Raw genomic sequence first — 26,529 nt, 5'->3', positions numbered from 1 at the left:
TTGGCTCTGTGTATTCCTCACCAATTTTCTAACTCACCAATCCATTTAAAAAGATTTTTAAAATATTTCATCCAGCATTAAAGTTATGAAGTCACACTGGCAGAAATGGGGGTGCATTTGTGAGTTCTTTAGAGGAAACCCACCAATACCAGACTTGGGAGATCTGGCTCTGCTTCAACCTCTTCTAACCTCCTCAGCTTCTTCTCATACCCATGTAATTACACAGCCTCTAACTGTGGTGAGCTGCACCCATCCCCCACCTCCCCTGGGGGCTAAAGCCCAGTCGTTTTCCACTGCATCCACTTACTACACAAATAATGAAAATTCAGGCTACTCTCCTTACACTCAGCCTGTTCTTTAACTCCCCTTTCCCTTGCTTTGGGGAGGCCTTGGGGTAGTTTATAAACCCTCCCTTTCTTCTGGGTGCTCTCAATGTTTTCTTTCTCACACTTATCTTGGTGTGAGGGTAGAACCTCGCATTCTCCACTAGGCGGAGGGCTTGCTATTCTGAAGAATTCTTCCTTTTCTTTCCCATCCTAGTCTCCTTATACAGCCTGGGAAAGAGGGGTGGTGTTGAGGCAATGGTTAATAGAAGCAGGGCAAATTTAGAACACGGTCTGCTTCTGTAAGACCTGAGGGTGTCTAGCCCCAAATTTTTAGTCTTTTTCTTCCAGTTGTATTGAGAAATAATTGACATACAGCACAGTATAAGTTTAAGGTATACAGCATAATATTTGGACTTACATCATGAAATGATCATCACAATAAGTTTAGTGAACATCTGTCATCTCATATAGATGCAAAATGAAAGAATAGAAACAAGATTTTATGATGAGAACTCAGGATTTACTCTCTTAACAACTTTCATATACAACATACAGCTGTGTTCATTATACAGCTCATTGTTGTACATTACATCCCTAGTACTTACTTATAACTGGAAGTTTGTATCTTTTTGACTGTCTTCATCCAATTTCCTCTCCCCCTACCCCCTGCCTCTGGTAACTACAAATATGATCTCTTTTTCTGAGTTTGTTTGTATGTTTTTTATTCGGTTTTGAAGTATAATTGACCTACAACACTATGTTAGTTCCTCTTACACAACATAGTGATTTTTTTCTATACAGTTCAAATGATCGCCACATAAATCTAGTTACATCACCCCAAAGATATTACTTTGTTATTGACTATATTCCCCACACTGTACATTTTATACCTGTGGCTCATTTATTTTGGGACTGGAAGTTTGTACCTCTTAATCTTCCTTACCTATTCTTCCCCCCTCCCCTTCTCCTCTGGTAACCACCTGTTTGTTCTCTGTATCTATAACTCTGTTTCTGTTTTATGTTTGTTCATTTGTTTTGTTCTTAAGATTCCACATGCAAGTGATATCATACAGTATTTGTCTTTCTCTGACTTATTTCACTTAGCATAGTACCCTCTAGGTCCATCGATGTTGTCAAAAATGGTAAGATTTCATTCTTTTTTGTGGTTAATATTCTATTGTATATATACCACATTTTTATCCATTCATCTGTTGATGGGCACTTAGGTTGCTTCCATATCTTGGCCATTGTAGATAATGCTGCAATGAACATAGGGGTACAAATATCTTTTCTAATTAGTGTTTTTTGTTTTCCTTGGATAAATACCCAGGAGTGAAATTGCTGGATCATGGTAGTTCTATTTTTAATTTTTTGAAAAATCTCCAACTGTTTTTCATAGTGGCTGCAGCACTTTACATTCCTACCAACAGTGCATGAGGGTTCCCTTTTCTCAGTGTCCTCACTAACAGTTGTCATTTGTCTTTTTTATAATAGCCATTCTCACAGCTGTGAGGTGATACCTCATTGTGGTTTTGATGTTCATTTCCTTGATGATTAGTGATGTTGAGCATCACTCATTTTCATTTCAACAGACAGCATTTTCATGTGTCTGTTGGCCATCTGTATGTCTTCTTTGGAAAAATGTCTATTCAGATCCTCTGCCCATTTTTAAAATTTGGTTGTTTGGTTTTTTGATGTTGAATTGTACGAGTTCTCTGTATATTTTGGATACTAACCTCTTATTGGATATATCATTTACAAGTATCTTCTCCCATTCAGTAGGTGGTCTTTTTATTTTATTGATATTTCCTGCGCTGGGCAAAAGCTTTTTAGTTTGATGTAGCCCCATTTATTTATTTTTGCTTTACTTTCCCTTGCCTGGGGAGACATATCCAAAAAATATGTTACTAGAACCTATGTCAAAGAGAGTACTGCCTATGTTTTCTTCTAGAAGTTTTACGATTTCAGGTTTTACATTTAAGCCTTTAATCCATTTTGAATTTATTTTTGTGCATGGTGTGAGAGATTATCTGGTTTGACTCTTTTGCATGTAGCTGTCCAGTTTTCCCAACACTATTTATCAAACAGGCTGTCTTTTCCCCATTTTATATTCTTGTTTCCTTTGTCATAAATTAATTGCCCATATAAGTGAGGGTTCATTTCTGGGCTCTCTATTCTGTTCCATTGATGTATGTGTCTGTTTTTGTGCCAATACTGTTTTGATGACTGTAGCTTGAAATCAGGGAGAGTGTGATACCTCCAGCTCTGCTCTTCTTTCTCAAGATTGTTTTGGCTATTTGGGGTCTTTTGTATTTCCATACAAATTTTAGAATTATTTTTTCTAGTTCTGTGAAAAACGCCATTTTGTCTCTCTTTTGAACGCAGAAGAATTTAATCTCAGCTCTGAGTCCTGGTTTCCAATTCTGGGACAACAGGGAAATTTTCTCTTATTCCCTCAGTAGTAAATGACCAATTGCTCCTGCTAACCCAGTGGTTCCCATCACATTCAAAGTAAAATCCACACTCCTTATCACAGCCTCTAAAAACCTTTGCTCCATCAAACCCCAGCCTACCTGTCCTACCTCTATGTCACTTACTCTCCCTCCCCCTCACTCTGCTACAGCTACATTAGGCATCAGTTTCTAAAACACATCGTTTGTTTCCACCGCGGGGCTTTGGCACCCTCAGGTCCTTCAGCCTGGAATTCTTTTCTCCCTCATGTTCCAGCAGTTGCCTCATTAGGTCTCACTCTACTGAGTTCCTGCTTCAGAGAGGCCTCCTTAGACCACTCATTCATATTTCTGAATGATGCCTTCTGTTTGTTCCACAGCATCATATTCAGGCGGCAGTGGTGGAAAGCATTATTTTTTTTTAATGTCCATCCTTTTGATAAAGCATGTAACAAAAAGAACATTTACTTGCAATCATTTTCTACCATGTGAATATGTGATACTCTAATGTTAAAAAATCAAGTGTAAGTCTAGGAAGTTTTTAGACTATTTGTGATATATAAAACGTAGTTATAGAGCTTCCCTGGTGGCGCAGTGGTTGAGAGTCCGCCTGCCAATGCAGGGAACGCGGTTTCGTGCCCCGATCCGGGAAGATCCCACATGCCACGGAGCGGCTGGGCCCGTGAGCCATGGCCGCTGAGCCTGCGCGTCCGGAGCCTGTGCTCCGTAACGGGAGAGACCACGACAGTGAGAGGCCCGTGTACCGCAAAACAAAACAAAACGAAACAAAAAACCCATAATTATATAAATCTAATTCTTTGAGTTGAAATTTTCCATCATTTATTTATTTCCCCAAGTACAAAATCCTGAGCAATAGGATACCAAGTAATAACATGGCAGTGGCACAGTTTGCTTTTGAATACTGTTCGGGAGGCTACGGATTCATCTGAAGGTTTTTTGTTTTTTTCTTTCTGTAGTATCAACTATTTCATCAAGTATCTTGGCCGTAATATTCTATATATGTGGTCTGGGGAGTCAGTGTCCAAACCTTTGGTAGTGACCCACGGATGAAGACGGCATAGAAGAGGCAACGTTGCCCCACTCCCTTCACTGTCTTATTCCTACAGCTGAAGTCAGTAAGTGAAATTATCTTGTTGATATGTTTACGGGTTTTTTTTTGTCAGCCTCGTCTACAGGAGTGCATACTCGCTCCCAGAAAGCAGGATCTTTCCTGCCCGATCTACCGCAGTATCCCGCCCCTAGCAACACGCCCCTGGCACAGAGAAGACGCTCAGTGACTGTTACTGGAATAAGCGGACGCAGGAGTACTCAAGCCCCACCCTCCGACCCGTTGGGCCCGGATAGCGGTCCCCACTGGGGCGCCTCGGAAAGCGAAGCGTCCTACCAGGCAGCCTCCGTGGGACCCATGCGCGGTGGCCGCTGGGAAGTGTACTCGCGCGCCCGCCGCGGCCCGGCGGTTACGGGAGAAAGGCTCCGCATGCGCAGGCGCACTTCCGGCTTTGCCCTGCCGCTGCAGCCATTGTCCGGCCCAGGTGCGGCGAAGGCCGCCCCTCGGACTTCAGAGTTGCAGAGGACTGAACCGGCACCGGGGACTGGAGGAGCCGGCCCGAGCCCTGGGTGGGCCTGAGGTCTCGAAATCCGTAGTCCCCAGGAGGCGGTGATTCTGAGTGCGCGGGTTGGGGCGGCACCTCCCACGGGCTTTGCGAGTGTGCGTTCGGCCGCGCCCACCATCCTGCGGGTGGGACTGGGCGTGGCCGGAGGAGGGTGTCTAGGAGGCGGCGAGCGTTTAGTTTTGGGGAGGCAGGCCCAGCCAGGGCCCGCGCACCGCCCCACCTCTCTACCCTGGAGAAGTGGCTGCGGGGCGGAGGCGGGCCGGGCCTGGCGGGGCGCGGGCTGGTTGGCAGTTACAGCTGGCTGAGTGGGCCCTCTCCTCTCTCCCCAGACCCTGTCTAGGAGCCGGGCCCGGCGACGCAGGAATGGCCCCAAGGCCTCCGACGGCCAGGCCGCAGGTGAGCAGCCCGTTCCTTCCCCGGGGCGTATTTGGAGTAGTCATTGTTCACTGCTTGAGCGACCTTCCTTTCTGGCTTGCTTGCCCCCTCGGAGCCTCCTAGCCTTGCAAAACCAAGGTGTCCAGAGCTGGGGGGAAAGGGCTTCCCCAAAGGAGGGCTGGTGGGGAGGAGGGGGACCAGGGCGGGGTGGTCTTGTGGGAGGAGTTAAGAGTGGATGTATTAGGAAGTGTCAGTGTTGAGAATCCTGAGGGCCAAGCCAATTCCTTGAACTCTGTTCATTAGGAATCTAGAGGGTCGGGTGACAGAATAGAAAACTGTAGAGGGGAAAGTGACTGTGAGTGAAGGAGAGAGGAGCCCTAGCTTCTGACCCAGGGGCCATAGAGAGACCTTAAGGGACCAAAGAAGCCTGGTCTGGACTTGCCTAGGAAGAGCCTGGAGATGGGCTCTTCCCGGGCAAGGAGGAAAACAACAAGGGAGGACGTGTCCCGTAGCTTTACATGTTTTTTTCTGCTTTAACAGAGGTATAATAATGCACGTCCCCAGATGTCCGGCCTTCAACTTAATTAACATAACGCTGATCTGTGAACCCATTTATTCTTGTGAGACAGGAGGCATTTTCTAGAAGCATCACAACTCTGAGCTTACCCATTGATTTACAGACTCTTATCAGTGAAAATATAACAAAGTTCAGATGGTATTTTAATCCACACTCTTTACAATTAAGGAAAAATCACAAATTCTAGTTGCTAGGGTGTGAGACAAATCAGGTAAAAATACCAATGTTCTTTAAAAGCAGTTCACAGTAAATTAAACACAGCATATAATACCTTTATATTTTTTTACTTCTTGTTATATGTTTTTGTTTTACAGGGGTGAGCTTTAAGGAGTAAGACAAGTAACAGTACTAGAACAAAACAGTTGTTTTGTTTGAGGAGAGCCAGAGCAAATCACTGTCATCGGCACCTTTCCGTATAAAGTGTTTCCTCAGTAGGTTTTGAGAATTCAGATGACTTAACTCACTTAACACCTCATAGGGGTGTTGATCATTTCTGCAGCGTGGGGGTGGGAGTTGCCTTTTGATGGTGAAAATGAATCTGTGTTCTGAACAGTGAGCTTTAGGGACCTCTTTAAACTTCACTTTTAATGCTGTGTTCCCAAAAGCACTCAGTTATATTCTCTTGGAATGGCCTGACAGTGTTCACTTGGGTTACCTGACTTAGGCTGCAGATGATGACTGGGGATGGAGGACAGGACAGAACAGAACACTAGCCCTACAAATGGGGCTTTTCAGGCAGAAATTTCCCTTTGTCAGTGGTTCCCCTTCTCTGAGCCTGGCCCTCAGAGGAATGCAAAAGATGAGCAGTTGAGTCATGTGACTACTTATCCAGGAAGTTAATTTAGTGGGGGAGGACAACCTCATGCAGAAGTATAGCACCAGAAAGGTGGTGTCAAGTGTTGCTGCAGAGATCCAGGGACTGCTGTGAGTGCAGAAGGGAGAGGAAATTCTGCCTGTGGGAAGAGTCAGTGGAGATTTCACCTTTGAATAGGGGCAGGGTCTGAGCCGGTGAAAATGAAGAGTGTGGGGGTAGAGCTGATTGACTGTGGGTCAGGGGTTGGGAGGCAAGAAGATGAGGGGCCTATATCCGAAACCATTGTCCTGTGTGACAGTGGATGTGGGCTGCAGGCACTGCGTAGATGAGAATACAAGGGCGTTTGGACTTTTTTCTCTTTGGCCTTGGTAATCCATTCATTCATTCATACATTCATTCAACAGATAGTCATTGAACCCCTATGAAGTGTTAAGACACTTTTCTAGGTGGTTGGTATACATTAGTGGACAAAATTTATAATGGTCTTTGCTCTCTTGGAGCTTACATCTTAGAAGGAAGAGGCAAATAAGTAAGGAAATTGTATGATATCCTAGAAGGCATCAGTACCCTAGAAAAAAGATAAAAGGTAGGACTTCCCTGGTGGCGCAGTGGTTGAGAGTCCGCCTGCTGATGCAGGGGACACGGGTTCGTGCCCCGGTCCGGGAAGATCCCACATGCCGCGGAGCGGCTAGGCCTGTGGGCCATGGCCGGTGAGTCTGCGCGTCTGGAGCCTGTGCTCCACGACGTGAGAGGCCCACGTAACGCAAAAAAAAAAAGATAAAAGGTAGAGAAGGATAAGGGGAATTGAGTAGGGAACTGGGGGCTTGTGGTAGGAGTGCTATTTATTTATTTATTCATTCATTTATGTCTGCTGCGTTGGGTCTTCGTGGCTGCATGCAGGCTTTCTGTAGTTGTGGCATGCGGGGGTTACTCTTCGTTGCGGTGCATGGGCTTCTCATTGCGGTGGCTTCTCTTGTTGTGGAGCATGGGCTCTAGGCATGCGGGCTTTCGTAGTTGCGGCGCCTGGGCTCTAGGGTACGTGGGCTTCAGTAGTTGCAGCACACGGGCTCAGTAGTTGTGGTGCACGGGCTTTGTTGCTCCACAGCATGTGGGATCTTCCTGGACCAGGGATCGAACCCATGTCCCCTGCATTGGCAGGCGTATTCTTAACCACTGGGCCACGAGGGAAGTCTAAGGAGTGCAATTTAAATAGGGTGGTCAGGCTAAGCCTTATCCTTACTGAGATGATACCATCTGAGCAGACTTGAAGGAAGTGTGGGAGTTAACAACTTTCAGGTCTGGGGGAGAGTGTTCTGGGTAGAGGGAACAGTGGGATGTGTGTCTGGTGTATTCAAGGAGCTGCAAGGAGGCTATTGTAGCTTGAGCCAATGATTTTGAGCAGGGAACTGTACAGTTTCTTAGTTTTACAGATGGCTGTGAATGACGTGCAGGAGCAAGAGTTTGAAAGTTGGGACTCCTGTGGTTGAGACCTTCTCCCAGGGCTTAGCTAACAAATACCTAAAGTGGTCTCACAGTGGGAGGGCAATGGGAGCAGAGATGGGCCGGGCAGAATACCCCCAAAATCCTTGGGTTCTATGGATTGTTAGTAACTATAGCTGTGTAAACAACTGTGCATTCTTTTTTTTGTTATATGTGTACTATGTTTTTAGTTAGGATTTTTTTTTTTAAGAAGATGTTGGGGGTAAGAGTTTATTAATTTATTTATATTTATTTTTGCTGTGTTGGGTCTTCATTTCTGTGCGAGGGCTTTCTCCAGCTGTAGCAAGCGGGGGCCACTCCTCATCGCAGTGCGCGGGCCTCTCACCATCATGGCCTCTCCTGTTGTGGAGCACAGGCTCCAGACGCGCAGGCTCAGTAGCTGTGGCTCACGGGCCCAGTTGCTCCGCGGCATGTGGGATCCTCCCCGACCAGGGCTCAAACCTGTGTCCCCTGCATTAGCAGGCAGACCCTCAACCACTGTGCCACCAGGGAAGCCCTTAGTTAGGATTTTGAAAAGGTGTTTACCATTCTTTTTTTTTTTTTTTTTTTTTTTTTACCATTCTTAAAGTTGAAGCCACCAGAAAAGTAAGAAATGGGGAAAGTTTTATAAGAAAAAGCTGCTTATGGAGACCAGGTTTCTTGGTGTTCTATCTTGAAGGGGAGGAAATGCAGAGGGACCAGGCCCTGGTCTCTATTGACTTCAGATCCCAAGAGAGCTCTGTGGTTCGGTCATCAGAATTGAACAGACCCAGCAAAAGCTGGCTCAGGTCACAAACTCAGATGAGATGCTCCAGGGAAACCAAGCCACTTGCTGAACCAGGTCAGGATGTTTGTGGTCAGGGATATTCAAGCTCCCTCCACACGGAGGTCCCCTTTCTTAACCTTCCTGAGCTGACTGGTGCTGGTCTTTAAGCTTCAGCTCAGACCCTCCTTCCCTTGGTAAGGTCAAGTGCCTCTCTTGTGCATTCCTGTAGCACCTATGTACACTTGTCATAGTAGTGTCTCGTCATATGGAGTGGTGTGCTTACCCATCCGTCTCGTACTGGGCTTTCTGTTTTTCTAGAGAAGGGCCACCTGACTCCTTTCATCCTTTGCTCCAGAGTACACACACAGTAAGTGGGTGTCACATGAGCGAACATTAATAACCACTTAACCCCAGGCAGTGATTTTATACTTTCTGCATTTTCTGCTCGTCACATAGCAAAAATGTAATTTTTCCAGTTGCAGTGATGCTAATTTTCTGATAAAGCAATTGAATGAAACAGTGTGACTTTCGCTGTGCGCGGGCCTTCTCTAGTTGCAGCAAGCGGGGGCCACCCTTTGTTGCAGTGTGTGGCCTTCTCCTTGCAGTGGCTTCTCCTGTTGTAGAGCATGGGCTCCAGGCACATGGGCTTCAGAAGTTGTGGCATGTGGGCTCAGCAGTTGTGACTCACGGGCTGTAGAGTGCGGGCTTCAGTAGTTGTGGCACGTGGGCTCAGTAGTTGTGGCACGCGGGCTTATTTGCCCCATGGCATGTGGGATCTTAGTTCCCCAACCAGGGATCGAACCTGGGTCCCCTGCATTGGAAGGCAAACTCTTAACCTCTGGACCACCAGGGAAGTCCCCTCAATTACAACATTTTAAATTTCATCTCATTTTTATGAGGATTTTTCTTTTGTTCTTTTAAATCACTTTTATGGTTGTATTATACTGCTTTGTACGATATACTAAAATTTATTTAACCATTTCTCAGAGGACATTTAGGTTGCTTCTGAAGTTTCTGCTATTACAAATAATACTGGGATAAAATCCCATTGGTTACAATAGATAATTAAAAAAAATTTTTTTTTTACGAGAGAGATCTTTGGCAGGTTTTGATGGCATGCTTATCATTAATTTGTAGAAACATTCAGATTGCTTTTCATCTTTTTCTGTCTTTTGAAAGAATTTGCCTATAAAACATTTCGATCCAGGATTTTTATAAAGAGGATGACTTGGGAACAGTTTTCTCTGTTTCTTCCTCAATTATTTTCTCTCCTTTTTTGGGTCAACATTGGTGATTTAGGATTTAAAAATTATCCACTTCACTAAGATCTTTCACATTTCTTAACACACTGCTGGGTATTTTACTGGTTTATCCCCTTATTTTAATTTTAATTTAATTTTAATTTTATCATTATTTTTAAATTTATTATTTATTTATTTATTTTTGTCTGTGTTGGGTCTTCGTCACTGTGTGTGGGCTTTCTCTAGTTGTGGTGAGCGGGGGTTACTCTTCGTTGCGTTGTGCGGGCTTCTCACTGTGGTGGCTTTTCTTGTTGCAGAGCGCAGGCTCTAGGTGTACAGGCTTCAGTAGTTGTGGCACACGGACTTAGTTGCTCTGCAGCATGTGGGATCTTCCCGGACCAGGGATCGAACCCGTGTCCCTTGCATTGGCAGGTGGATTCTTAACCACTGTGCCACCAGGGAAGTCCCTCCACTTATTTTTAAATTGATTTATTTTTTTATTTCTTCTTTTAGTATATTTGTCAGAGGTTTTTTTGTTCAGCCAGTATTTAAGAGGAGCCAGCTTTTAGATTTGGCTGTTAATGCCATCGTTTTGCCTTTTGCCCCTACTATTTATAATCCAAGAATAGAATTCACTAATCTGTCATTTTTTTTTAATCCTCAAAATGACTCCTCATTTTCCTTTGGTAAGAATTACCCAGACTCTATTCATTCACTCAGCAGACATTTTTAGAATGCCTGCTCTGTGCCGGGTGGTATTCTTAACCAGGGTCACGCTTCAGAACCAGTCAGGAGAAGGTACCTGCTTCCTGTGGGGTGGCAGTAAGGCTTCAGTGAGAAGATTTAGCGAGGGGGTGCGTGCCCTGCGGTGAATGCTCAATAAATGTTAGTTGTTGCTTTTTTATAATGAATCATGTAAGGAACTTTTAAATGTTGCCTGGTAGGGCCCTTCATGCATGGTCAGTTTTTCCAAATTGCCCCGTGATTGTGGAAAATTCCAACATGCTTAGTTTTGGAAATACTGAAATGAAAAGGAGTTTGAGAAATTGTTGAGGGAGAAAAACATGAAAATATAGCTATAGTTCTGAAATTGAGATGTGGACCAAATACTAAAGGTGGCAGGGATCTGGAAAAGCTTCAGAAGGGAAGGGACCATTGAACTGGTTCTAGAAGGATGACTTGGAATTTATCCTGTAGAGCTGAGGGAAGAAAGTACATGATGGTCAGAATAGGATGTACAAAGGCAAGGAAACATGGAAGAGAATGATGTAATCAGGGCAAAGAGTCCACTTGTCAGAAGCATGGGGTGTGTGGCAGCAGGCAGAATTTAAGAGAAAGATGATTCTGTCACCTAGAGAGAATGGCCTGAGGTGGAGATCTGGAACAACCTAGAACAGTGTCGTCCAAAACAAGCATAAGCTACATGGATAATTTTAAATTTTCTAGTAGCCACAATGTAGAAAGAAACAGGGGAAGTTAATTTTAGTAATGCATACTATTTAACCTCATATAGCCAAAATCTTATCATTTCTACATGAATAAATATTTTAAAATTATTAATGAGATGTTTTATTTTATTTTTGGTACTAAGTCTTTGAAATCCAGTGTTTTATACTTAACTGCACGTCCTAATTTGGACTAGCCACATTACTAGTGCTCAGTATTCACATGTGGCAAGTGGCCACCATATTAGACAACATAGATCTAGACCATTAGGCCATTGCCTGGCCCAATGGCATTGTTGGCAAGGGAGGATTTAAGCTGGGTTTGAAAGGTGAAGGGAAGGGACTGAATGTAGGAGACATTTTTGAGGCTGTTGGTGATTCTACGGCATAAAGGAAAAATGAAGAGTCAAGGGTAAGGTCCAGGTTTCCAGTTGGGATACTGTAGATGGTGATGCCATTAGCGTCAGTAGGGTATCTGTGTATGTGTGTGAAGGTTAACAGTAATCATGTTACTTCTCTCTGTACGCACTTGTTAGGGATGCTGTTAACTCTCAGCTTACCTAACTGTTACTGTCCAGTATCATAGAGCACCGAGTACTTGAGTGAAAATGCCACACTGTATCCCAGTAAATTTAATGTATTCTAACTGGTTAAAGTAACTTGGTCTTAGAGGGGGGTAGTTTTTATATTACTATAATTGTATATAACATAAAAATTAAATATTATATACAATAGTTAAATTAATAAATAAAAATGTTACATGTAGTATAAATACAGTATTTAAAAATATGTGATTTAAATAACTAGATTATTTTTACTCATTAGCTTCCAGGCTCTGGTTTTGAGCTTTGCAAAGTTGCAAAACTACAAAGTTTCCTGAGTTATAGTTTTAGGGGATTTCTCCTGCAGGGATGGTATATGCTAGAGTTGCAGGAGCGTGTCTTTTTATAGCTGGACATGTCCTTTCTGGATGTACTCTTTCACCCTTCTGCTCTTAAAACTCTTATTTCTTCAGTTCAGGGAATCCATGTTATAGATGAGAAAATTGGATCTCCAGGAGGTCTGTGATTTGCCCAAGGATATTACACACTTAACTTCTTAACTTAGTATGTGCTGTTTCCAGTTCTTTGCTTTGGGCTCCATCATTTGGCCAAGGTCCTCTTTATGTCAGCATGAGGAAGGGGAACATTTAATACTTCTTGTTAGTTTTTAAAAGGTGTTGATTATGAGGTCCAGTTAAATCTGGAAGAAGGGTAAGCAGTGTTTACAAGACATCACTGGATCATTTTATTATAGTCTGAGGTGTGACCTGCATTGGATGCCCTAAAGTTGATTTGATTCAGAGTGGCTAACTCACACCAAGGATCTCAGAGTACATTTTACCTATTTAATCTTGCAGACCACTGACTGTCCATTATGTACCAAAATGGTTCTGGCCAGTGGAGATTCGAAGGCACCTGAGACAAGGTCTTGACCCTCTAGAAGCACAGTGAACAATAGGTAACAGTTGCCATAAGGTAGTGTCTTATGAGCTGTACTGAAGAGAGGTCTAGGGAGGGGAGCTGGGGGGCGGGGGTTAGCCTAGACCTGGAGGTAGAAATGGAGCCCCTGAGGAGAGAACTTGACTGAGTCTTGGTGGGAGAGTGTTAGCAGGCAGAGGAGGGAAGGCCGAACATTTTGAAGCAGCACTTGCAGAAGAGAGATCTTTTTTTTCAAGGAGGTGTAAGTGTTCTGCACACTGAATCATGGTGTACAAGGGGAAGAGAAGCCAGAGCTGAGGCTGCAGAAATAAGGTGAGGACTAGGTTGGAAGAGCTCAGAAGCTCACACTAAGGAGTCTAGTTTTTAATCTCAAGGAAAATTTATTAAATATTTATGGAGCCCCCACTATGTGTCCAGCCTCTTGTAGCCAATGGAGATTCAGCCATAAAGAAAATAGGTAATATTCCTACTCTCCTGGAATTTACATTCTGCTGTGGGATGCAGACTGTAAACAAATAAAATATGACACGTCAGGTGTAAGGACTATGAAAAAGGAAAAGAACAGAGAGTGACAGTGCAAGGTTGCGGGAGGGGGGGCGCTGTTTTATATAGGGTGGTCAAGGATGTTGGCTCTGGTGAGGTGACGTTTGAACAAAAAGCGGAAGGAAGTGAGTGGGGAGCCACATGCATATCTGCAGGAAGAGGCTTCCAAGTCAAGGAACAGGCAGAGTGAAGACCTCAAGGCAGAAGCATGTGTGGTACGTTCCAGGAGTTGTAAGGAGGGCAGGGTGAGTAAAGGTAAGAGAGCAGTAGGTTGGGGATGAGGTTCAGGATGAAGTCAGGGAGATAGTGGGGGGCCAGATTGTGAAGGGCTGTGTAGCTACTATCGAGACCTTGGCTTTTACTTGGGATGAATTGGGATGCCATTGGAGGCTTTTTTTTTGGGGGGGGGGGGATGCCATTGGAGGCTTTTAAGCAAAGGAATGACTTGCTCTGAAAGGTTTTAACAAGATGAGTCTAGTAGTTATATGGAAGACAGACTTGGGAGGGGTGGGGCATGAGTGGAAAAGGAGAGACAAGGTAGGAGATAGTAGCAGTGGTCCAGGTAAGAGGTGATGGTGGCATGGACTAGGGTGAGGGCAGTAAGAATAGGGAAAAGTGGGAAGAAATTAAAGGTTTGTATGCATGATCAAATTTGTTTTAGAGAAGTGACTCTTATAGTACACAGGAAAGAGTTGGTGGAACCATGAGTAGTAGAACAGAAGTTACTTGTCCTGCCAGGGCAAGAAATGAGTGGCCTGGACTAGACATTTGTTTACTGGTTAGCACACTCTTTAACATTAGTTCAACCTATTTGGGGAAGCAGAATAAAGTCAGGAGGCCATGTGTTAAATACAGGGAACCAGTGAAGCAAAGGAATCCAGATTGGCTGCCAACTCTGTGTTCCTAAACCAAAGGGGCTGTAAGTTTAGAGGACAGAGTAGGAGTGGAAAGGTGTTACTTCTCACAGCCTAACTTAAAATGTCTGCTTTCGTCCAAACTTTTTCTCTGCTAGCCATGTGCATCCCAAATCCAGCCTCCCTTCTCTAACTTCTCAGTCCCTGGGCTGGATTCCCACTCTTTTTTCTCCCATCCTAATGGTACTTAACCTCTTAAGGCCCAGTGCATAGCCTACCTTGAAGCTTCTCTCCTGTACCCAGTTTTCCCTGCCCAGAACGCTGGTAGCACCCACTTTACTATGTATTGTCTCATATCGTGCTCTAATAAACAACACATTTTAAAATAAACTGAAACCTATTCAAGGACTGCAGTGTTTTTCTTTTGCATTTTTATTCTGCCATGGTGCATATGGTAAAGCCAGGCGCCTAGTAAATATCTAGTGTCTTTTTTTTTTAGCATCTAGTATCATCTTACCTGGCACAGTCAGATCCCTGACCTCTGTCAGAAAAATCTGCCACGTTTCAACCCTTCTCTGTTCTTGTGGGGACACAGCCGCAGTGTTGAGCAGAAATGTGATATGGAGGAGGCACTGTTGTGTACGGATGCAATCATGCACCTCACCCAGTAGGAGATGGGGCCACTCTCCTTTTCTCTAAAATTCAGATCTCAGCTATCTCCTTAAGGCTCAACTCAGTCAGGAAACAGATATTTAGTGTTGGGTCAGGTACTTTCTAGACGTTGGTATTCTAGAGTTTAAAAAAAAGGAAAAGTAGAGTCCCTGCTCTCACGATGCTCACCATCCAACTAGGAAAACAAGCATTAAGTAGATTATTAGGTCTATTTCAATTGTGGATGCGCAACGTGGCTTAAAGCACATGATATGGGGATTGACCCTCCATTGGGGGATCAGAAAACCTCACTGAAGATCTGCTAACCTACACCTGAAGTATGGAATTAGCAAGGGAAAGACGGATGGGACGGTGGAGAGAGAATTATATCTTCCAGGAAACAGAAGTCCAATTCAGCTATAGCTAAGCACATGGGAGGAGGGCATGGAATAAGGTAGAAACCTTCACGTAACTTTCCCTCACTGCTCCAGTGAACTCATGGCTCTGCTTTCAGTGTCTTTTCATGCTGATTGTCTTTACATACTTTATTATGTACTTCTTGAGGTAGAAATCTAACCAGGACCAAAGGAGATACTTCAAGTTGGGCATAGTGACAGGTGTCCCATGGCTTAACAAGGCCTGGTGAGGCAAGACAGAAATCAACCTGTGAGCATCAGAACTGACTATTCAGAGGCATGAGAGTCCTTAGCCAATTTCAGTGGGTGTTGAGGAAGAAGTGATTGGAGTGGAGTAAAGCATGAAAAAATCTTTGACCTAGAAATTCCAATTCTAGCTAGCTAGCCTACAGGAATTCTAATATATTTGCACAAAGAGTGTGTATTGCAGTAATGTTTGTAATAGCAAAATATTGGAACTAATCCAAATATCTAATAATAAGAACTGGTCGGGCTTCCCTGGTGGCGCAGTGGTTGAGAGTCCGCCTGCCAATGCAGGGGACACGGGTTCGTGCCCTGGTCCGAGAAGATCCCACATGCCGCGGAGCGGCTAGGCCTGTGAGCCATGGCCGCTGAGCCTGCGCGTCCGGAGCCTGTGCTCCGCAACGGGAGAGGCCACAACAGTGAGAGGCCCGCGTACCGCAAAAAAAAAAGAACTGGTCCATTTATTCATTCACCAAGTTTTTCTAAGCATCCACTATGTGCTGGGCATCGGTCTAGGCACTGGGGGCATATAGCTGTGAGTAAGATAGGTAAAGTCCTTATTCTTACGGGACTTGCAATTGGGGAGACAGAAAAGCTAACAAATCTCAGATAACGATTAGAAGTACAAGTGTCCTTTTTCATCTGAATCTATTTGGTTCCTGAGTTCAGGTGGCAGGAATTTGGACAGTGAGCAATACCTGTTTTAGGAGAAAAATTAAGCATGGTAATATGATGCATAGTAAATTAGAAGGAGGTGCTAAGACACCTTTTCTGAGGCGGCGATCCTGGACCTGAGACCTAAACGTGGTTTAGGTTGACTGATTGTCAACCATGTCGTGATCCCAAGGCCCAGGGTGGGAACAGGCTTGATATATTCAGGGCAAGGTCAGCATGGCCAGAGCCCGGTGAGTGATGGGGGAGTTTGAATCTTGTTCCTAGTACAGTGGGGTGCTATGGGTTTTAGGCAATGGGTGTCTTATGGTACAGCTGTACTCTGCGGTGCTATGAAGCAATTCAAAGAAATAAGGTGAAATTATACATAGCACTAAGGAAAGACTTCCAAGATACATAGCTAAATGTGAAAAGCAGGATGTAGAACAATTTATATGATATTTCACAAAACAAGACTCTGTGTGTGTGTGTGTGTGTGTGTGTGTGAAACATGGAAAGGGACTGTTAAGTGTATACACCAAACTGTTAACAATGGTTATTTGTAGGGAGTTTGTGTGGGATTGGTGATGGGGGTGAAGGAGGGCTGTCACTTTTTATTCCCTGCTGTATTTGGGTTTTGTAATGGGCAGTGAGGAATTGGTGATTGTATAGGAAAGGCTTGGCTTTGAAGGGAACAAGAAGAAAACTAGGCTTACAGGATTGCGGGACACATTGCCCCTCATGACTTTCCTGCCTGCCATATTAGATTCTCTATAAAATTGTGTAACAACTAGTATATTTAACCCAACATTGCCCCCTCAGGATATCACACGTGTGATCACCATTTGTGATAGATCCTACAGTAGGTTCCCAGTTTTGCCATGGGAACATTTGTGGGGTTGATCCCTACTTGAGCAGGAATGTGTTCCTCCAGGAATCGGTGACATTTAAAGATGTGGCTGTGAACTTCACCCAGGAAGAATGGCACCACATGGATCCCGCTCAGAGGCGCTTGTACAGGGATGTGATGCTGGAGAACTATAGCCACTTGGTTTCTCTTGGTAAGGACCACATCTCATTGTCTATGTATTGGTGGGTCTTTCCTTTCTCAGTTGCTAAGGTTGTGGGACTCATAGTTTGGGTGACTGTGAGCAGAGTGTACAGAGTTAGAGCTTGTTCATCTTGCTGGGACCCAGCTTTATGGGTTTCTGAGCCTGCTCTTTAGGTAAAAGGTCTTTCTTTTGCAGAACTGGAAATAGGCCATTTGATTGCATGACTCCTCAAGTTGCACCATTTTTTCCCTTCAGAGTTCCTGAGGATCAAGGCCTAATACTGACTTGTAGAGGGTTCTTTGTCTACTTGCACAAACAACCAAATCTTGTGTATTTACCCATGAGCAGGATATCAAGTTTCCAAGCCAGAGGTGATCTTCAAATTGGAGCAAGGAGAAGAGCCATGGATAGCAGAGGGAGAAATCCAAAGACCTTTCTGTCCAGGTAAATGAGGGAGAATCAAGCATGTAGGACAGTGGCACAGCTGAGGGAGAGGGAAGCACCTTCAGATTGCTGCCTTGGGAGCGCCAAGACCTGTAGAAGAGGTTGGACCGTCTGGATGACACCTACCTGTATGTCTCCCTTCTCCATTAGGGTGTCTTGCTGCTGGTAGGTCTTGGAAGAAAAGGTACCTCTTTTTCCTTTCTGAAAGTAGCCCTTTGTCCTACACTCAGAATACCATCTGTCCCTATCCTATATCCCTACTTCTGGATTATTTTCTCCTTTGGTGTCCTCAGTACCCCTTCATTATTTAGAGATCTCTTTTCTTACTCATTCAGACATTAATTGAATTTCCATATCTCCTCCTTGTTTTTTCTTGCTGCTTTCACTGTCGAATGCCCCAGACTTGCAGGAAATACCCATAACCTTGATTCTCCCTCCCTCCAGACTTCTTTCCCTGACTGCACTCCTGTACCACCTGTCTGGCGAGCAACACCATCCTCCTTCCGTCCTGCACTCCTGTCCATTTCCTCCCTCCACAGTTCCTGGAGTATCATCCTCTCCTGGTTTCCCCACTCATTCAATGCTTCTTGGCTTTGGGTCTTTGGCTTTTCTTGCTTTTCCCTCTTAGTGAATCTACCTTAAGGAGCCTGCCTTCCGGCTTCCTCTCCTTTCTTTCTATATTATCTCCCTATAAAAGGGTGCCTGCCTTCTGGTAGTTGCAGCTCTTTATTGTGTGCTGTAGACTCAGAATCATCCTTACTTGTACCCTGGTCACTTTTATTTTCTTCTCACAGGACCCCTCCACTTGTAAGTCCCACAACGTTCTTATTAGAGGTGTAAGATCTAGATTAATCATCTTGCATCTCCAGTCAGCACATTTTGCTACATTGCCCATTATCCATTTCTCCCCTTGCCCATTAGAAATTACCAGGATTCCAGTCCCTCAGGCCAGACACCATAGTCTAGTCTTTTTCTTTCAACCCAAGTTATTTTCCTCCTTTGAGAAGTATCTTAGGTTTTCCTCCCTTTTAACTTGGACTGGTGACATCCTAAACCAAACCCCAGACTTAGATTATTATAATTCCCAGTTGAAATTGCTCACTGAATCTTATCTTTTTGTAATCCATACTGGATTTTTTAAATCATACTTTTATTGAGATATAATTCACATACCATAAAATTCACCCTTTTAAAGTGTACATTTCAGTGGTTGTTTTGGATATGTACAGAGTTGTGCAACCATCACCACTATCTAAGCAGTACATGTTCAACACCCCAATAAGAAATCTTATACCCACTAGCAGTCACTTTCCATTCCCCATACCTCCCAGCTCCTGGCAACCATTAATCTACTTTTTATCTCTATGGATTTGCCTATTCTGGATATTTTCTATATATGGAATCATAATATGTAGCCCTTTGTGACTGGCTTCTTTCACTTAGCATAATGTTTCAAGGTTCATTCATGTTGTAGCATGTATTAGAACTTCATTCCTTTGTATTGCTGAGTAATATTTTATTGTATGGATATATCACATTTTGTTTATCTATTCATCACTTCATGGACCATATTGGATTTTAATGCTTTATCTTCCTAAACCAGCCACCTCTGAAAGAACTTTGCTATTACTCCCTGTACCTCATTATAGGAAGCAGAAACTCCCTTGATTTAAAGGTCCCCATCATCCCTTCCAGTATTATCTTTCTATTCCTGCTAAAAAAAGCTCCACCTAGTTTAAACTTTTTCTTGATGTTCTCTGTAAGTAGCATATAGTTTCCCTCATTAGATAATACTTCGTGCCTATCCAAAACCATCTATTCTTTAAGTTCAAGGTCTGTCTAATCCATAAAACTTAATATATGCTAATATATTTATTTGTTTCTTCCTTGATCACAAATACCATTTATATCATCTCTACCACACAAATTCAGATTTAATACGTGCCATCTGATGGGTTTTTTATTAAGTCATCAAAAGATTGAGTCTTGTTTTTATTCTTAGATTTTAAGCTCCTGGAGAGTCTATTTATTATATTTCTAAATATTTTCTATTTGTATTGCAGAGCATGTAGAAAGCAGTCAGAAAATTACTTGATTGATTGTTATGGAATCTTGCTGGGAGAGAACTTTCTCATTCATTCATTCCAACAAACATTTCTTGAATGTCCCACTGAGAAGGATTCTAAAAGGAGTACAAAGCATTCTCTGTCCTCAGAAATTTAGAATTGAGTCTTGTTCCAGGGTAAGGAATTTGGGAGTTTAGGGCTCCTTAGTTACTGGGTTTTTTTTTCCCCTCCTAATATTTTATTATGCAAATTTTCAAATATTTGAGAAGTTGAAAAAATTATACAGTGAACACCATATACCTACCACCATGGTGCTATAGTTGTTAACATGTTGTTATATTTGCTTTATCACTTCGTCATATCTCTTTGTCTGTCTATCTATTAATCTGTCTTACCTTTGATGCATTTCCTAGTGAGTTGCAGACATGAGTACATTTCACCCCTACATGCTTCAGCATGTATATCATTGGCTAGAGTTCAATATTTGTTCATAGTTCTTTTTTTTTAGAAAATATTATATACAGTGAAATATATACCTCTTATATATGTACCATCCATTTGATTTTGACAAGTGCATTCTCCCATCCAACCGAAACTTCTGTTGATATGGAACATCTCCATCATTCCAGAAACCTCCCTCCCCTTAGTTTTTAAAAGGTTACCTTTCTTAGAACCTAGACATTAATTAATTTTCTGCTATTAGTATTCTGAGGTTAAACAGAGGTTTAGAGATCGGTTTTTTAGGCAGATTAAAATAAATTGTTTTTGGTTAAGAGAGGTGATTAATGTAGAATCAGAACTCAAATAGACTAAAATCACAGCTCCATGTGTAAGGGCAAGGATGATTTGCCTCCTGAAATAGTACTTTTTTTTCTCTTTGGGAAGTATAGCCCTTGATCTCGGGTTATGTCAAAGAATCATTTCAGTTAGATCACTGGCTGCAGATTTTCTCTGCAGGGTTTGAAGATCTGAAGCCTCAGAGGTGACTTTAAAGAAATTATGAAATGAATGTATTAGGAAGATAGATTCCGTGGCAGTTTGTAAAATGGACGGGAGGCATGGATAGCAGATAGGACTCTGCAAGACAGACCATGATCCTATTCCATTTGTATCTGTGCCTAACTCTCTCTTGCTCACCTGTTCCCTACTCCCTAACAAGCCCTCCTACATGGGCTTCCTCATTCTGGACTTATTCTTCTCTCTGGATCTGCAGTCTGCATTGTCACCTCTCTCCACTCTTCCTTTCTCCATTTTGGGTCTTCTCCTGAAGCTACAGGACTAATTTCAAAACAGAGTGATGTATAACATATCTCTTTCACTTCCTCATTCCTGTAGCAGTTTGTTTTAACAGGAGTGAATAGGGGACTTTTGCACTTTGGATTTCTTTCAGACTGGAGGACCAGGCCTGAAGCCAAATCTTCAAATCTGCAGCAGAGCATATCTGAAGTATCCCTTAGCACAGATGATCCCTCATGTACCACGTTAGAAGACACTTGGGATGTTAATGGCCAGTTAGAGAGGCACAAGGAAAACTGGAAGAGACATTTGGGGCCAGATGCATCCACCCAGAAGAAAATAATCACACCAGAGGAAGCTTGTGAGCAAAATAAATTTGTTGAAAATTCTAGATTGAACACAGACCTGGTTACACAACTGAACATTCCTCCAAGGTCTAATGAATGTGATACACTTGGGAGCAATTTGGGACATAATTCAGACTTACTCAGTCAGAATAATATCCTTGCAAAAAAGAAACCTTATAAATGTAATAAATGTAGAAAAGCCTTTATTCATAGGTCATCACTGACTAAACATGAGAAAACTCATAAAGGAGATGGAACTTTCCCCAACGGTACAGATCAGGGAATTTATCCTGGAAAGAAACACCATGAATGTACTGACTGTGGGAAAACCTTCCTCTGGAAGACACAACTTACTGAGCATCAGAGAATTCACACTGGGGAGAAACCCTTTGAATGTAATGTGTGTGGGAAGGCCTTCAGGCATAGCTCATCCCTTGGTCAGCATGAGAATGCTCATACTGGAGAGAAACCCTATCAGTGTAGTCTCTGTGGGAAAGCCTTCCAGCGCAGCTCCTCCCTTGTTCAACACCAGAGAATTCACACTGGAGAGAAACCATATCGATGTAATTTGTGTGGTAGGTCATTTAGGCATGGCACATCCCTCACTCAGCACGAGGTCACACATAGTGGAGAGAAACCCTTCCAATGTAAGGAATGTGGGAAAGCCTTTAGTCGGTGTTCTTCCCTTGTCCAGCATGAGAGGACTCACACAGGAGAGAAACCTTTTGAATGTAGCATATGTGGGAGGGCTTTTGGTCAGAGCCCATCCCTTTATAAACATATGAGGATTCATAAGAGAGGCAAACCTTACCAAAGCAGTAACTACAGCATAGATTTCAAGAGCTCATCTCTTACTCAAGATGAAAACACTCTCACTGAAGTGAAATCCTATCATTGCAATGACTGTGGGGAAGACTTCAGTCACATTACAGACTTCTCTGACCATCAGAGGATCCACACTAGAGAAAACCCCTATGATTGTGAGCAGGCCTTTAGTCAACAATCTATTTCTCACCCTGGCGAGAAACCCTATCAATGTAATGTATGTGGGAAAGCTTTCAAAAGGAGTACGAGTTTCATAGAGCATCACAGAATTCATACTGGAGAAAAACCCTATGAATGTAATGAATGTGGAGAAGCCTTCAGTCGACGCTCATCACTGACTCAACATGAGAGAACCCACACTGGAGAGAAACCCTATGAATGTATCGACTGTGGTAAAGCCTTCAGTCAGAGTTCATCTCTCATTCAGCATGAGAGAACTCATACCGGAGAAAAACCCTATGAATGTAATGAATGTGGGCGAGCTTTCCGAAAGAAAACTAATCTGCATGATCATCAGAGAATCCATACTGGAGAAAAACCCTACACTTGTAAGGAATGTGGGAAAAACTTCAGTCGAAGCTCAGCTCTTACTAAACATCAGAGAATTCATACACGAAATAAACTCTAGGAACCTTGACATTAGGGAATGTGCCAAAAGCTTTAGCTAAAATATTGTTCTTATTCAGTATCAGAGGATTCTTACTGGAGAGAAAGCTTGAGAATGTAATGAATTGTGTGTGTGTATGTGTGCACATTGTGTGTGGAGAAAGCTCTGTGCTAGTAGACAGTGTTTTTTTAAATAAAAGCCACATTCTCTGGGACTTCCCTGGTGGTCCAGTGGTTATAAGACTCCACGCTTCCAACTGCAGGGGCACAGGTTCGATCCCTAGTCGGTGAAGATCCTGCATGCCATGTGGTGCAGCCAAATAAGAGAAAAAAAAAAAAAAGGAAAAGAATAAATAAAAGCCACATTCTCAGATCTGATTACAGACGTGTGTAAAAACAACTACAAACATATAGCCTGTTAGAAATGGTATGCCTATATATTGGACTTTGTAAATTTTTTGAATATATGTTTGCAGGAGATCACCAACTTTCAACAATTTAACTTGTAACTCTCACTGTTTACAGCTTTTTAAAAAAAATAAATAAAACTCCCATGGTAGTTACCAAAACTCATTTTTAAATTGCTTGACAGCTGCATTCAACTGCAGCTCTTACGTTAAATTTACCATGGAAAGCAGTTTCACCTCCAGGAATTCACCATTCAAAGAATTAGATCAGCTGGTCCAACCGCTTCATTGTACAGATGAAGAAACTGAAAGCCAAAGATGTGAAGTGGTTGCACAGCATGATACAGTTTATAGCGGCAAAGCTGGGTGGAAAATGCAGGTCTCCTGGATCTTTGGCCTCATAGTCTTGCCACTGAAAAGATATTTTGGAATTCAGGGCTTTAAAATAAGTTTTAAAATAAATCAGATGCACAAATATTTAATGAACGCTCAGGAGTTGAATACTTTGGGAATTCATAAAAGCATAAGAGGCAGCAAGACATATACAAATTTGTCAGACACTTATTTAAAGCAGCTTGTTGGAAGCTTACAAACCAAAATGTTAACAGAAATTGTAAATAGTTGAACTACTAATGACTTTTTTTCTTTTCCCAATATCATACTTCAGCTAAGGTATGTCAGTTTCATAGAATTAATAAGTCTTCCTACTGTGCTTTTCGTGATCCTCCCATGAAAAAGCACTGCCCCAAGCTTCCTGTATTGATTTGATCAATGGGAAAACAACACAGAACTAAGAGGAAAAAAGTTCCCCAAATTGGGCTTCCCTGGTGGCGCAGTGGTTGAGAGTCTGCCTGCCGATGCAGGAGACACGGGTTCTGTGCCCCGGTCCAGGAAGATCCCACATGCCGCGGAGCGGCTGGGCCCATGAGCCATGGCTGCTGAGCCTGCGCGTCCGGAGCCTGTGCTCTGCGACGGGAGAGGCCACAGCAGTGAGAGGCCCGTGTACCGAAAAAAAAAAAAAAAAATTCCTCAAATTAATTTTACTGTAGAGAAGTATAAATCCAATTATCCATTGCCATAAAATTTGTCTTTAAATCAGTTTAGGCAATCATCATGTAGTGAGTCATTTTGTGTGCCAAGGACATTTTCACCATTAAAAAATTAACTTTTATGGCTCTGTGGTGACTTTCCATCAGTAAAGCGTGAGGTAAGCTTCAATAGCCCACTCTAATCCTTAATATCCCCTAAAGCCTCCCATGGCCTATTCTAAAGGAATTTCCAGAATCTTTGTTCGTTCATTGGCACCAGTAGTGCAGAGAAATTTGGAAGCAACTGTAGAAATTGACCCTTTTCATGAAAGAGCCTCTGTTCCCCCCAAGATAAGCAAATGTTCCTGCCCTAATGATGAATCCTGGGGAGGAGTGATATGGGGTGGTGTTGATGGTGAACCTTTCCTACTGGCTTCTTTGCATGCCAGGTGGGAGGATCCATCATTTTTGTCTCATTCTGGACAACATGAGGCAGCTCCCAAACATCCTTTGTAATTCTCTGCTGGAAAAATGTGCCTGGGGCCTGAAATGCGGGAAGTCCAGCCCAGTGAGTTTGTCGTATGTGGAGCAAGATGGGATGCTCTATAGCAGATCTGCCCTTCCAAGACTTTAACCATTCAAAAATACCTTGTTTATGATGTTCCACGCTTAGCATACGCCACAATGCCAAGACCGTGCCTGTGTTGTCTGATACATAGTTTGACAATGGGCAATTCTACTCGGAACCTCCTCTACTGATTGGCTAGGATGCCTATCAGGAACTCATTTTTCTGTTGATTGTTTGGGGATCCCCATAGTGGACTGTTTGCAAGAATGGCATGAATTGTAACCAGTTGAGTGCTACGCAGCTGTTGTGGAAGTTTATAAAGACTTAGTTCCAGAAGACCTAAAGGAGACCACTGGTTTGTGTGTGCAGCCTGGCCTAGATCCAACCAGTCTCTGAATCTCAGCATATCATCATTGGCAGGGAGGGCGCCCAGGATGTATGTATGGCTGATTGAGCAGAGGATTCTCTAGTCCCAGCAACCATGCACCATGCACTTAATGAACACCCAGCTTCTAGGCCATATGAAATACATCCTTGTAACATTGTTGTATTATTTCAATAAATAGCCTTCTTAGTTGAATGGGAGTCAGTTTGTCTTTTTCCATTTTCAGAACTTGACTAAGATTAAAGAGTGGTGCATCAAGGAAGAGGGATTAACTGCTAAACTCATCACAGCCAGGTGAGTTAATAGCATTTATTGATTGCTTACTACTTGAAAGACATTGTGCTAAGTAATATATAGCCATCATTTCATTTAATCCTTACAGGTCCCCTAATAGGTCTTGTGGTGTCTTGTCTTTGCCCAACTTTTTCCCCACTCTTCCTCTTGTAACAATCCCTGCTGTACTGACCACAGGAACACAAGTCAGGACATCCTGGGGCTCAATGATAGTTCCAGGAACAATTGAGCCAATCAGAGTCCTTTGACAGAATTTTTTCAAAATAGACTTAGCAAGGATACTTTAATTTGAGGTTGCTAGGCTGGTAAGGTGAAGGCCTAAAGTTGACTGGAGCCTGATTCCTTACCAGAGCGGGGAGGTCTGTTGTAGCAGGAGAGGATGCAGCCGCCATGATGGTGTTCTCATTTCTCATTCCTGAGGTCCTTGGACTGGGCTCAATTTCTGAAGCTCTTCTGGGATTCAGTGGGCTCCCCACTATCAGTTGAATGAGTCCCCCTTTGTTATATTTCTGTTGCTTGCATTAAAGAAACTTAATGCATGTATTATATCTTTGTTTTATAATGGGGAGAAAAACCCAGAGAAGTAAAGTACTGCCCATGGCAGATTCAGACTTGGAACCCAGAACTGCCTGGCTGCAAAGGCAGAGCTCTTAACCTCTAAATTTCATGTCTCCAGAGCCATGCTATGTTCAAAGAGATGCATGTAACACAGTGTCGTTTGGGGGTGAATGGATGAAGGGATATGGTGATAGGTTAGACGGGAGACCAAGTGGAAGCAAAATGATGAAGGGCCTTGGAATGTTTTTCTTGACTGTTTCAGTAAATTAAATCCCCCAGATTCACCCACACCCTCACACTTTAATATATACGTTATTTGCATTTGCCTAGACTGTAGATAAAATCTTGTCTCATACTTAAATAAAAAACTTTCTTACAAATATTTTTCATGTTGCTACACAGTCTCATGATCCCATTAACAAACTCCCTACTGTTGCAATAATATTTGGATAGTTTGGGGCATTGGTTTTATAATGACATTGAATACTTTCACCTTTTTAAGCACCCCCACTTTTTTTTTCTATAGAATTTTTTCTTAAAATATCCAGAGTGAGATAAATATCCAAAATGGGATTACTGGGTCAGCATGTATAGGTAAGTATAACCAGGTGTGAGATTCATGCAAGAATAAACTAGTTACAATAGTGCAGGAGTAATAGCTTCAAAATTGCAAAAGGGAAACAAGAGAAAACCAGTGTCCTACTCCTGGTGCCTAGGTGTATGTGGGGAAGGGCCCCAAGGTAGGCACTATGTCTGCGAGAGCATCT

At 42.9% G+C, this 26,529-nt stretch overlaps 1 protein-coding gene across 3 annotated transcripts; it reads left to right on the top strand.

The window, feature by feature from the left end:
* The first annotated feature begins 4,346 nt into the window (after positions 1-4,346).
* ZFP90 (ZFP90 zinc finger protein) lies at positions 4,347-24,375 on the top strand. 3 transcript variants are annotated; one of them, XM_082862824.1, is made up of 5 exons: positions 4,347-4,425; positions 4,740-4,806; positions 16,881-17,007; positions 17,347-17,442; positions 20,899-24,375. In XM_082862824.1, exons 2-5 carry the CDS (start codon positions 4,774-4,776, stop codon positions 22,542-22,544), a joined length of 1,902 nt encoding a protein of 633 aa, XP_082718950.1. In that variant the 5' UTR covers positions 4,347-4,425; positions 4,740-4,773; the 3' UTR covers positions 22,545-24,375. The 3 variants fall into 3 exon arrangements, with proteins under 3 accessions (XP_082718950.1, XP_082718952.1, XP_082718951.1); XM_082862826.1 differs by lacking the exon at positions 20,899-24,375 and adding an exon at positions 19,506-19,699; XM_082862825.1 differs by lacking the exon at positions 4,347-4,425 and having other exon boundaries at positions 4,697-4,806.
* Positions 24,376-26,529: the final 2,154 nt, after the last annotated feature.

Source organism: Leucopleurus acutus (assembly GCF_964270905.1).
Source record: "Leucopleurus acutus genome assembly, chromosome: 20".
Taxonomy (NCBI): Eukaryota; Metazoa; Chordata; class Mammalia; order Artiodactyla; family Delphinidae; genus Leucopleurus; species Leucopleurus acutus.
This window is presented reverse-complemented; position numbering and strand designations above follow the sequence as displayed.